Source organism: Trematomus bernacchii, unplaced genomic scaffold (genome assembly GCF_902827165.1).
Source record: "Trematomus bernacchii unplaced genomic scaffold, fTreBer1.1, whole genome shotgun sequence".
Taxonomy (NCBI): Eukaryota; Metazoa; Chordata; class Actinopteri; order Perciformes; family Nototheniidae; genus Trematomus; species Trematomus bernacchii.
The window spans coordinates 4,255,687-4,269,232 of record NW_022987469.1 but is presented as its reverse complement, the minus strand read 5'-3'; the positions used below and the strand labels follow the sequence as shown (position 1 = coordinate 4,269,232).

General features: G+C 40.3%; 1 protein-coding gene across 1 annotated transcript in view; it reads left to right on the top strand.

Moving 5' to 3' along the window:
* Positions 1-13,546, top strand: part of LOC117493894 (receptor-type tyrosine-protein phosphatase gamma-like) — a 537,521-nt gene that overhangs the window by 446,996 nt on the left and 76,979 nt on the right. Inside the window, 4 exon segments of the mRNA XM_034144481.1 lie at positions 8,833-8,871; positions 8,873-8,953; positions 8,955-8,986; positions 8,988-9,025. Of these exon segments, the coding sequence (XP_034000372.1) occupies positions 8,833-8,871; positions 8,873-8,953; positions 8,955-8,986; positions 8,988-9,025 (190 nt within the window).

Below are 13,546 nucleotides of genomic sequence, written 5' to 3'. Positions count from 1 at the left end.
TACCTATAGAAGTTATTTCTGTCCTTTAAGTAGGATTCAAACCAATTTAGAACTGTTGCCGAAAGTCCCACCCAGTTTTCTAGACGGTCTAGTAATATGTTGTGGTCAACAGTGTCAAACGCAGCACTGAGATCTAATAATACTAACATAATAATATGTTAGAGATAAACAATTTGACTCCTGACTTGTTCAGGCAAACTCCATCTGCCTTAAAAAGATGTCTGCGGTCCCAGAAAAAGTTAAAATTGTCAATAAAATGGACAGAATGGTCAGTATAGGCAGTTGAAAGCCACGTGTTCAGTGCAAACAATCTGCTGAATCTCTCCACTCCTCTTCTGACTGGCGGTAGAGGGCCACTGATGAACACCTCTGCATTTAGAGAGCTGACAGTTTCCAACAGACATTTAAAGTCTTCTTTCAGCACTTCTGACTGTTGTTTCACAACATCATTTGTTCCAATATGCAGTACCACATTCTTCACAGTCGGATGTTCAGCCCCAATATGTAGGATCTTCTCAGCCAAGTCAGAGACCATATCCTTGGGTATTAGGTTAAATCTAATGTTATTGCTTTCAACTAACCTAATACATTTGTTGGCATAATAGATTTAATTAAAGCCAACGTTTCAGTGTTTTCAGTGGGCTCAGATGAAGACCATATTTAACTAATTGCACACCAAAAAAAGGTTTTATGGTGCATATACTGAGAAGAAGAAGAGTCACTTATACCGACCTGGTGAGCTGTACTACGTGGTTTAGGATCAATATATGGTTACATCTCGATTACCTGTAAGGTACTGGAACATCTTTGATTGAAAGAGGAGTGTGGGTGGAGGGAAAATGGCAATGCGTGTGGTAAGGGTGTACAAATGTGGCTGAAGGGAGGGAGAGTGCAGCAGAACTCCAAAAGAAAGGCTAAGGCAGACTTCTTCCTGAAACAGTTTTGGATACAGCAGCAGAAGCTTTTGTAGAATGACAATAAATGAATATTTTATCACACAGCTGACAGAAAAAATATTGGCACACATTGTAGTTGTAACTGGATTGGCATTTGGTTTTGTAGGCCGTCAGTTGTCAGTTACAGTGTGTCAAGTTGTGTTTGCTGTCAATCTCAATCATTTTGCTGGGATCAGAAGATATTGTATCCTTGTCATTGTTGGAAGGCGCCTTAATGGCACAATAAGTAGCACAATTTATCACGACACGTGCAAAACACTTTTAACTGCCAAGCTAAAGTCAAAATGAAATATGCAGAGTATGGCACTGAGCATCATCAGGGACTCCAGTCTACCATGGTGTTACCCACATGTCTACACACCATTTAACCACACAAATACCAAATCAGTGCTTACGGTAAATCTTACGGATTAATAAAGCCTGGACATGCACTTTTAAGCAGAATTTTCAACAATATCCACCTGGTGATGTTGTGATTCTGATCGCACAACACTGCTTTGTTAGCCCTTGGAGAAGTGAGTGAAACTGAAGTTAAATCCATTGTTGTAAAATCAAAAAATAAGACATCAAATGACAGTGATGGGATATACATGATTATTGTAAAAAAACGATTGACTGTATAAGCAAACCTTTATGTTATATATCATTTCGTAGAGGACAGAATGAAAACAGCAAAGGCTATTCCACTTTTCAAAACAGGAAATAAACATAGTTTTATTAATTACAGACCAGTGTCATTGCTTTCACAATTCTCAAAAATACTTGAAAAATTGTTCTTACAAAAATGTGATTATTTTATAAACAAGAATAAATTGCTGAGTGAGAGTCAGTATGGCTTTAGGACCAACCGATCTACTTCTTTAGCATTAATGGAAATAATGGAAGAAATTACATCAGCAATAGAAAGCAAGAAATATACATCTATTGATCTCAAAAAAGCCTTTGATACCATAGATCAGCGGTTTTCAAAGTGTGAGGCGCGCCTCCCTGGGGGGCGCCAGAGAGCTTCAGGGGAGGCGCAGCGGGAGAAAAGAATAACGAGAAAAAGATGAGTTAAGTGACACTTGCCCACTTTTGGCTGTCTGTGGAGACCGAGTTCCCCTACCTCGCCAAAAAGGCTGTAAAAGTGCTCATTCCCTTCACCTCCACCCAGGGGCGGACTGGCCATCTGTGTGTTCTGGAGAATCACAGAACGGCCGGTCGTCAGCGGGCCGTTGACGGCCGGCTCGGTTCGCTCACGGCCGGCAGCGCCCTTTATTTGTTATGTTTTTAAACGGCATCATTCAAGTTGCGCTGCCAGGCGACAGAGGTCCGTTCAGCAGGCCGTTTCCACGAGATTCCATCCAGTCCGCTTCTGCCTCCACCTACCTGTGTGAGTGCGGGTTTTACACATTGACTTTGATCAAAAGCAAGTACCGGTCAAGGCTGCAGCCAGAGGATGATCTGCGTTTATTCCTGTCTACATTGCATCCCCGCATCATCCGCCTGTGTGCATCAAAGACGCAGACTCATTGTTCCCACTAAAGTAGGGGTGAGGAGGCAAAGTTGACGTTCAGTGTGTTGCCGGGAGCATATAAGGATTTATCCACCATGTTGAAAATGTAAAAAATGTAAAAATAAAATGTTTAAAACATAAAGATAAAAAGGTTTAAAAAAGTTATTGTTTAATGTTTTAAGGAGGTGACGCTACTCAGCCAATCAAATCGGTGCAGTCAGTGAGTCAGCACGATAGATTCATAGAGTCGGAGTCATTTCAAATGGCGTGCTCAAAAAAGAGAAAGGTAGACAGAGAAAACAGAGCATTTAATGACATGTTCTCTCACTGGACCTCTTTGAAATGCAATTGAATACCCCTGCATTATAGCAACAACAACAATAATAATAACAATAATAATAGCAATAATAATTGGGAGGGGGGGCGCGGCTGTTCTTATGTTCTCTGAGGGGAGGCTCACCTTCCCACACTTTGAAAACCCCTGCCATAGATCATAACATCCTCATATCTAAATTGCACACCTTAGAATAGCTCAGAACTGGATAGGAAGTTCTTTGAAAAATAGACAACAGTATGTACAATTTCATGGTAATACGTCTAATTATATGAAAATGAAATGTGGAGTCCCACAAGGTTCAGTTTTGGGTCCAAAACTCTTTAATTTATTCTTGACATTTGTGACACCTCAGAGTTACTTCAATTTGTGTTGTTTGCTGGTGATGACACAATTTGTTTTAGTTCAGGGGATGATTTAACTATTTTGGCAGAAAGTATTACAAAATAAATGGTAAAACTTAAGAAATGGTTTGAAGTAAATAAGTTATCTTTGAACTTGAACAAAACTAATGTATTGTTTTTGCAAATCGGAGAAAATTAGAATATGTTTCATTGTGTATAGATGGAGTAAGTATAGAGAAGGTGTCTGAATTTAGATTTGTGGGTGTTATAATGGATGATAAATTAACATGGAAATCTCATATATTACATGTGAAAAGTAAAATATCCAAAAATAATTTTGTGTTGAATAAAGCAAAATATGTGCTTGACTACAAGTCAATGCGCATTTTGTATTTTTGTTTGATATTGCCATATTTAAATGATTGTGTTTAAGTGTGGGCCAACACCTATATGAGTCATTTAAAACCTTTATTTACATTACAGAAAAAAGCTGTGAGAATGTTGCATAATGAACAACCTAGAGAACAAAGAAAGAAACTATTTATTGAGTCAAGGCTGTTAAAATGTAAAGATTTAATAGAATTACAGACGGCTTTAGTTATGCATAAAGCAAAAAACTGAATACTGCCAGAAAATATACAAAACAAATTTGTTTACATTTCAGAGGATGAGCATCATAGGAGGAAATTACATTTTAAGCATCAGTTTGCACGTACTACTTTAAAGCAGATGTGTGTCTCTGGCGTAAAGAAGTGGAATTCTTTGCCGAATGATTTAAAGGGCTGTAAGAACATTTGTATGTTTAGGAAAATGTATAAAGAAAGCATATTTAGACAGTATGAAGTTGACTTTTGATTGTGTTCTGGTTTTATGTTTCAGTATTTGTAAGCAACTGTGACTGAAAGAATATTGCTTTTAATTATGTCTTAATGGTTATTTCTTTTTTTTTTTCTGTACTTTTTTTGTAAGAAGGGGCAGGTAAGATAAGATGTTCTTCTCCCTGCTCATTTCCACCATGCGCTATAAAAAACATCCAGTATAAGTGTACATGTTTTGTAAAGTGTACATGTTTTGTTTTAAAATAACTGCCATGTGTGGAATAAAAATAATACAAAATAATGTTTTAAATCCGCCTGCATTCAAACTAATCAAGGCCTGTCCGACACTTTATCTTTAAAAAAGTGGTAACTCAATGCAGAGAAATCTACTGTCTCCCTGTTTCTACGATAGATTGTGTTGCCATAGCAACACATACAAGCAGCCTATAATCTGCCTACTATCAGAGAACTTCCATTTATGCTGTAACCAAGGCTGTATGCTCTGATAATATAGTGATTTCAACTCAGATTGGAGGCTGGATGTGAGTCACAGCATGCTCTGTGGTGTTCACACTTCCTCACCTCTGATCCTCAGGTGGAGGAAGGGCTGAAGATGCTCAGCGCTGTTTTCCTTGCAGTCGACTGTGTGAGGAGAAACTCAGATTTCAGCCAGGCCATAATTCCAAAATCATACATACACACACACAGACATGTGATGATGTCTGCTGTGAAAGTCGATAAACACCACACAAACGTCGAAAATGTGCTTTTAATCTCTCACACACACAACCACATACCCACACACACACCACACACACACACACACACACACACACCACCACACACACACACACACACACACACACACATTTAGAGGCACTGATGATGTCCCACTTTGAGGTACACAGAGTTTAGTTCAGTAAACTTCTGAGGACTTAAACAGGCATTACTAACAGTCCCTGACAGCCACATGAGGACTTCCTGTAAACTTAAAGCTGCATTAGGTACTATATGTATGATAACATTGGACCTCAAAATCCAGGCACACAAATGTACTATCTGGTTCAGTCTCACTGCAGTTTTTATATTTGACAAGTAAGTGATCAGTAGTGAGTGAGTCGGTAGATATACAACATACATTATGTTGAAAAACACTGAGGCAATGAATTGCATAGTACAGTATATAACAGTCAAATACATACGCCTACCTTGGGTGCATCATTACTTTTGAATGACATATACATGTATAAGAATGTTCCAAGAGTTGTTCAGGTAGTACTGTCCTTACACGACTGCACAGGACTGTAATGGAATTTTGTCATAGAGTCCACGGTTGAAAACGCGAATTATTGCAAATGACCAACAATGGCCAGTATAGACAAATACAAATATTGTGGAAAAACTATCAATTATTTGTTGTGTGCAGAGAATCAGCAGGATCAGAGGAGGACTTTAATGTGCCTGCTCCAATCCATAAGCCCAAAAACAGAAGCCAAAAGACACATGAAAGACATGTTTGGAGCGTGCACTCAATGAGTTGCTTTTATTGGTAATATGTGGGTGCCATCTTGGAACACAGTATCCACTTCTCTTGATATATCAATGTATTAGCTGCATTGGAACACTGCTACCAGAACGGAACCCTGGTCACTCAGCCCCCTGCCCACATCCTTCATTTCAAGCTGTAACCTATACCTTAAGTGGAAACTAGAGCAGAGCTACCCCTGGAAAGCAGAGCTACCCCTGGAAAGCAGAGCTACCCCTGGAAAGCAGAGCTACCCCTTGAAAGCACGACAGAGCTAACACAAAGGAAGGCTAAAGAGATGTGCATGCCTTTGCTCCTGCAGTTGTGCAGCGTTACCTCCATCTTCAGTCTTTGTCCAGCCTAAACCCTGAGGGTTTGCTACGGTTCTGTAAACAGTGGAATCAAACTAGGGCTTTTTTCGTATTTATCCTTTGCTTTGACGCAGATTTGACTTTCATCGTCTCAGAAAGTCACCCCTAAAGCTGGTCAACAGAGCCGGCAGGCGGATGTTTAATGTGCGTTCTCCATTGGTTTTGCAGCAGCCTGGGGGGTTTGGGAATAGGATTTGCTGCAATCACATTCTGCTCAGGAAAGAACACTGGCTGACTTTCTCATCCGCTATTATTTTATTATTCTATAACAACGGGGAGGATTGTTGGCTTATCCAAACATCACAGTTTGTTTCAAATCAACACCTACTGTCCACACTCCCATTCACTTTGGTTTGGATATGCATGGTCCCCAGAGGATTCCAAACAGTGTTTCCATCAGAGTAAAAGGCTTTCACACTAAACTGCTGCAGCTGCTGTGGGAAGTGATTCATGGATTCAAAAATGGATGTAATAAAGAAAATTAATAAATAGACGCTCTGTCTTGTTTTTGAAACACTCTTACAGTAGATGTACGTCTTTCATCTAAAGGCTATTAGCAGTCTTTTCACTTTAATCAATGTCATTTATTTGCTTTTAATGATTTGGTTTGCTCTGGCTTGGTGGCTCATTCTGTCAGTGAAGTTGTTTGGTGAACTGCTGGAGGAGCTTTTCCCAAAAGAATAGTGGAGTAGGAGACGGCGCGGTCACTTTTAGGTCCAAACATACAAGTCAACGACAATCTATTCAAAATGCACTCCTCCCTTATTCTGTTGTGGCTTAGCTTCTGTTTTCAATTTCAGAGCACCTGATGTTGTTCAGCACAAAGAGTCACAGGAAGGATTTGCTGTCCTTGGATATCCCCTCTCCGACATGTACCTTCCTGAAACTAAATCTGCCACACTACACCCCCTCCTCTTTCCAACACTCTCTCTCACACAAGCTGTTTCTCTGTGTGCATTGCTTCCAAACACATTGTACAGAGTCTCCATCTGCCAACACAGACAGAAAGATGACACTTCAGTCACACAGAGCAAATCCATGTCTGGTCGCACGTCCTGCCACCCGGCACGTATTTGACAAATGGCAACATGCAGGAAGAGGCCAACTTCAACATCTACCCAACGCAGTACAAAATGTTCACAGCTTGAAAACATGGCAGCATAATTCCTTTTAAAACAACATGTGGAACCGTTTCAGCGTGTCAGACACTAAGTTTTACCAATCACAGCTTAAACAACAAAACAAACAACAAAAACATCTTATTATTGAAGCCACACCTGTCCTTCCAGAGGTACTACCTCATTTAAAAAACACAACCAAGGATTCAGCAAAACTGAGCCAAATGTGACTATAAGTTCAAACGCTTTGGCCACTACATCATTGTTTGATTTGACTGAGTTTTGTCAATGTATCCAGTTGTGTCAGAAGCACAATCTCTTTACCCCCAGAGTTGGCCCAGAGTTGGCCCAGTGTGTTTTAGATATTTAAGAACAAAATATATTTTATAAACTAGATTTGCTGGATCTTGACTGCTGATGGGCCAAGCTTTTGTACTAGTACATGGATGCAGTTAATGCAAATAATAGGACAACACTACTTGTTACAAATCGTTATCTTGAAGTGTTTATCACAACACTGACTGTTTAAAAGACGTGGACAACTCCAACACTGTTTGTTGTGCCATTTGGAGTGTGACTGTGGTTGCTTTATGCCTGCAACAAATACAAATGAAAGAAACACACACTGGCACAACATGAATATGCAATCAGAACTCTGAAAAACACAATTATCCCTTGGGACAGCACTTCAGTCACACAGGCCACAAGGACCACCACTCACTGAAAGTTCATGTTTTTGAAGTCACAGGTCTGGGGGGGGGGGGGCTGTCAGTTCACAGATTCAAACATCTCCTCTGTGAGAGACCTTTGGATCAAAACCCTCAGGGCCACTTCACCCCCAGTTCTGGATCAGACACATGATTGAATAAATGATAGGGTTTAGGACTGAAATGTGACTTGTTTTCAATGCCGCTTTTTCAGAATGATCCCAATCATGCAAAAATCCATGTAATTATAGTACATATCATAATTAGGTGTCTTCTATCTTTATTCTATCCAGACCACATTCCCTTATGCTTGTATTAAACTCCCTGCGATGACATGTGTCACTGTATTCCTAATATACCCTGGGTTCTGGTCATGGGATGGTTTTTTGTAGGTTTTATGCCTTTTGGATTATAATCTTTTTATTCTGTACACAACTGAAATGCATCCAAAAGGTAACTCGAATCAATTGTCAAAGGCAGCAGGGAGCAGTGACTTCCTGGAGTTGTTTATCCAGAAACGTTTCACTCCCACTCAAACCACTAATTGTTATTTTATTATGTGTTTGTTTACGGATAACTTTTAGAAAGTGAACGTTTTGTGCTGCTTCCAGTCTCCATGCTTATCATCTCTCGGCTCTTGCTACAACCTGCATGTTTGAGACTGGTATCGATCCTTCCCACTTAGGTCCCCACAGGAAAGAGAATGAGAGTATGCTGGAAATGGAAATGAACAACATGTTGAATCAACAATGTTGCTGGATTAATATAATTGAGTCTATGATTGATATAATTGAGTCTATTGATTTCAATAGCCTAATGTATTTTTAAATAAAGGAGTGGTCTTGCTCTTCTCTGTACGGGCATTTATTTATCTTCATCACTGATGAATGGATACATGTTTTAATATGTTCTTTATACGTTCTGTAATATTATGCTTCAAACATTCTGCTAAGGTTTTTGGGTATGGTTCGGTAATTATCAATTGTTTATTTCTCTTGCTTTATTCCAATTAGATTGCATTCGTATTTTTTTCTTCTGCAGTGAGTTCAAATGTTTTTTTCACTTGCTGTATGATGGATGCAGTACTCCCCACAGTTGAGGGAGTGTTGCAGGGCACTACACTAACTCTCTCTCTCCTGTTTTCTCTTCTCTTCTTCATTCCAGTTGGAAGCGTTCTACTCCATCTTCACCACAGAGCAGCAGGGACCATGTGAAGTCAGTGGAGTATCTGCGCAGCAACTTCAGGCCCATCCAGAGTTTGGACAACCGCCACGTCTTCAAGTCAGGCAGTGAAGGACGCCTGGATGCCCGACCTGACAGGACAGCAGCGGGCCGTACGGCACGGAGGCTTCCAGAGGTAGAGCTCTGCCTTTAAATGTTTACCTAGGACCGGTGTGCTTGTTAAAGGTCCCATGTCATGGCCATTTCCACTGATCATAATTCCATTGTTGAGGTCTACTAGAATAGATTTATATTGTGCATTTTTCCAAACTCACATTGGTTTCTCATACAGCATCTCTGTAACTACGTGTATTCACTGAATTTCACCTCTCTGGCTTTAAACGGCTCGTTGTAGCTCCAATACTCCAGCCCCCACCCTCCCTGTGAGCACAGTGTGCTCTGATTGGTCGGGACGGTTGTGAATCGCGCTGAGCTCCGTGGAGGTGTTGTTTCCCTTGTTAGCGATACACAGCCAAAACAGCCAAACTCATCCTGAGCAATATTTAGAGTTGCAATGATATTGTTCCTATGTGGTCTGAAACAAAAAACAACTTGAATACAAAATAAATGTCCCCGGATGAAGAAAGAAATGATGAAAGTCAATGGTTTCATTATGAAAATGATTTAAATGATATACAAGACACATTTTTTATCCAAAATTAAATAAATCTACATGTATTTGAAATATCAAGTTCAAAGATAAGAAACAAATGTATCAAGATAAAAGAATAAATCCTTTATTTATTGTTTATTCCAGCATGTAATATGACTGTTTTTAAAGACATTTGTCCACACCTGCCTGCTCCTCTAACAGCGAGATATATATATAACGAGATCATCCAAAGTGCCCTCCTCTTCTTTACCCACTAAACTATAGCTTCATTAGTTTTCCCTCTTTCCGTTCTAAACTGCTTCCGTTATTCCCACATTTCTGTGCGTGTGTGTGTGTGTGTGGTGTGTGTGGTGTGTGTGTGTGGTGTGTGTGTGTAGTTGTGGTTGTGTGTTGTGTGTGTGTTTTCAGGTCACCAGCGAGCTCAGTAACTCCCTAGCAATAAGGCCAGTGGGAGGCTCACCAGCCGTTCTTCCCACTCCTGCATCATTACCACTCAAACAACACACACATTGGGCACAGAGGGTGTGTGTGTGGGGTGTGTGTGGTGTTGTGTGGTTTGTGTGTGTGGTGTGTGTGTGTGTGGTGTGGTTGTGTGGTGTGTGTGTGTGTGTGGTGTGTTTGTGGTGGTAGTGTGGTGTGTTGTGGGGTGGTGTGTGGTGTGGTGTGTTGTGTGGACCGTGGGTGTGATGGACGTGTGTAGGTGTGTTGTGTTGTGTGTAGGTGTGTGTGGTGTGTGTGTGTGTGTGGTGGTGATGTGTGTGTGGGTGTGTGTTTGGTTTGTGTGGATGTCCGTGGGGGTTGATGGACTAGTGGGTGATTGTGGCTTGTGGGTGTTGTGGACGTGTGTGTTGGTGTTGTGTGATTTAATTGTGTGTGTGTGTGTGGTGTGTGTGTGTTGTGTGTGTGTTGTGTGTGTGTGTGTGGGACATGTGGTGTGTGGACGTGGGTGTGTTGGACGTGGGTGTGTGGACGTGGGTGTGTGCATGCATCTGTGTTAGTGTGCACGTGTTTCTATGTGTATTTGTAAGTGTTGGTGTGTGGCCTAGCATCTGTGCTGTGTCAACTGTCCTAGGGAGATTTGTCCATTCCCTTCCTTCACTTCCATATGGTCGACTAGGAGATGTGCGTCACCTAGATGTACACACGCACACACAAACACTCTCACACACACACACACACACACACACACACACACACACACACACACACACGTAGTGTATATACAGTATGTGTAGTGTTGTCCTGGCACAGTGTGCTCTCTTCAGTTTGTCCTTGAGCGCTGCAGGGACATGTTTGCTGTAACAGGGCCGGTCTGCAGAGGAGGAAGGAAGGCTGGTAAAAAACAAAGAGGTGTACTAGGGATGTTAAAACATAGCTGAGGGACTAGGGGAGTAAACCTGTTCATGTATGTGAGTGTTCAGCTGTAAACCCTCATCACTTCCTGACAACATGAACATCTTTAAATGGAAATCTGAACATAACCTATACAGCAGCCAGCAGCAGCTAATGCAACCAGTTGTTTTCTTTCCAAGCCCCTCCCTGTGCTAATGTATTCCATTTGACTGAGGCTCAGCCTGACACCCTCCTCCTGCTAGATTTGCTTCTCATACAGCAATGATGTTTCATTTACTTGTGTGGTCCCTGAATGACTGGCAGCCTCACATTTAGCCAGGCAGCAGAATGACAGATATATGTATCACAGAGAGGAAGGGGTGTTGTTTGTAACCTCCGCCCAGCACTTTGGGAAACATACCTGTCCTATGTTCTGAAACAAAAGAGGAACCACGAGTAATCTGTGTGTATCAAGGAAGAGAGAGCTCTGTGTTGGGGTCTAGCACACTGACTGGAGTAGGAATTGCTAGCTTAAATAAAACATATTATTAAAAGCTTTAACAAATCTAAATTAAATATTTGTAAGTTATCATGTAGCCTAATGAACTCTACTATTTCCCTATTTAACATCTGTTAACAAAACAAAAACACCAGGCAAAGCATCAGATCAACCCTGGTCTATTAACTTTCTGTATCAAATATCATACATAAGGAATCTAATAAGACATACTTCACTTCAGTGTCTATCATTGAAAAACCTCCTGGACCTGTACAGTGGTGGACTCAGATTGCATTGTTCTGTTTTCATCTGACTCTGGATCAGACAGCAAACAGAACATGTTCCCAATTGTTGTCTCTGTTCCTTTCAAATGTCTCATAATAGTTCCAGTCAGAGGCAAGGTCAAAGGTTGAAAGTCTCTCCAGCTGTGAGTGTGATTTAAGACTTCATTCAAGAGGAATCCTAACTCCTCAGCTGGACTAAAGAAAGTGAACGAATCTCATCCAGCGGGTCAGATGTTTGACCTTTTCCTTTCTGCTTTAGAGAGTCTTTGCTGTCTAAAATATTATCTTACACTTGACTGTAAGATCAACCTTTTTGCAAAGAGATGAAAAGCTTAAAAGCATAAGCAGAGATGACCTTTGCCCCTGCTCAGGTTCCTTCATTATTGAGAGTCTGGATATACTGTATCAGAGGAGCTCCAATGAGCAGGGAGAAATCAGAACGTCTATCAGTCGGCCAGCTGTTAGGGCACAGTGACATTGTGAGTGCATTCATACAATAAGACATGTGACACATTTATTATGATTATCTCCAGTATGTTTAAACAATGAACAATTATTGTTAACTATCAGGCACAATTATCTGATGACATGTCTGTTAGAGGTTGATCTGATAAGAACTGTTATGAATTGTAGACTTACTCAACAAGTAGACCTTTTTAAGTAATAAGTTGTGTAATCTTTACAAAACTCAAAGTGTAAAATCTAAACACTGAGATTAAAAAGGAAAATAAGTGTTGTCACTGCTCCCAAATAAGAAATATTTGCGCACAAAACCTCATGAAGAAGCTACAAGTTTCCAAAAGTGCTGAAGTTTGCCTTCCGCCTTGAAACCTAATAACCAAAATAACATGATATCCAGTTTATCTGTAAAAAAAAAAAAAACTATTGGAGAAAACTTAAGTAGTTCTATAGTTATCATCTATACATCTCTGTATAAACTGCAACAACAAACATACATACTCACACTCACAGTCCAGCTGGTCTGTTTGACCAGAGTTTGAGCTTCCTCTCATTTTTCTAATTATTATTTCACTTGCAGATTGTATTTTATTAATTTTTCCACACAACCTACGCTGCACATTATTGTGTTTAGTCTTTTTCAACTCAGTTCAGTGATAAATTACTACAAATATTCACATGTATTGTACTGTAGATATTTTGTAAGAAACTAGCTTGCAGTCTGAATGTCCTATTGTTCCTCTCTACGCACACTTTCTGCGAGTATTTGGTTTAGGTCAAAATGTCCAACAGCTGAGTCTTGTCTCTGCATAATATAACTACAAATAATTATACAAAAGATTCAAGTACTATATGAAGTAGCCAGTGAGTAAGGCAAGTGCCAGTGTAAGTGCTGCTTAAATAACAGTGCTTGATGCAGGAGGGCTGAAACATGACTCAGTGTTAAACATGCACAGAAGCACTGCAGAAGGATGGACAGTGAATACATTTCAACTTCAAGTAAGCAGGATTTACATTTTTCAAATCAGAAGTCATTTTCCTGAAAGAGCTTATTGAAGATAAACTTGTTTTCATAGTTTGGGATGTATGTCCGTTATTGACATTTTAATTACAAGGAGTTGAGACCTGGGGATACAACATTGTTTGAAGCCAGGAAGACTATCTTCCTTCCCTTTCGCTTCGCTGGATGACTGCACTGCACAGCGTACATTAGCAGTTTCATCTGGAGTTTAGTGTACTGCTTAAGGGCCCCTCATTGGGAACTGGAGCATTACAACAATCAAACAAGTCCCAACTGTCTTTAAACTCCACTAAGGGTTCTGGCTGCTGATGAGCTCCACACATCCAGGTTTGTGGAGTAACAGATGACATGTTACAGGATCACATAATCAGGATACTAAAGAATGTAGCTGTATTCCCTTACAGTTACATACAACAAATAAGTAATCAGATGGCTGTTACATATTTAAA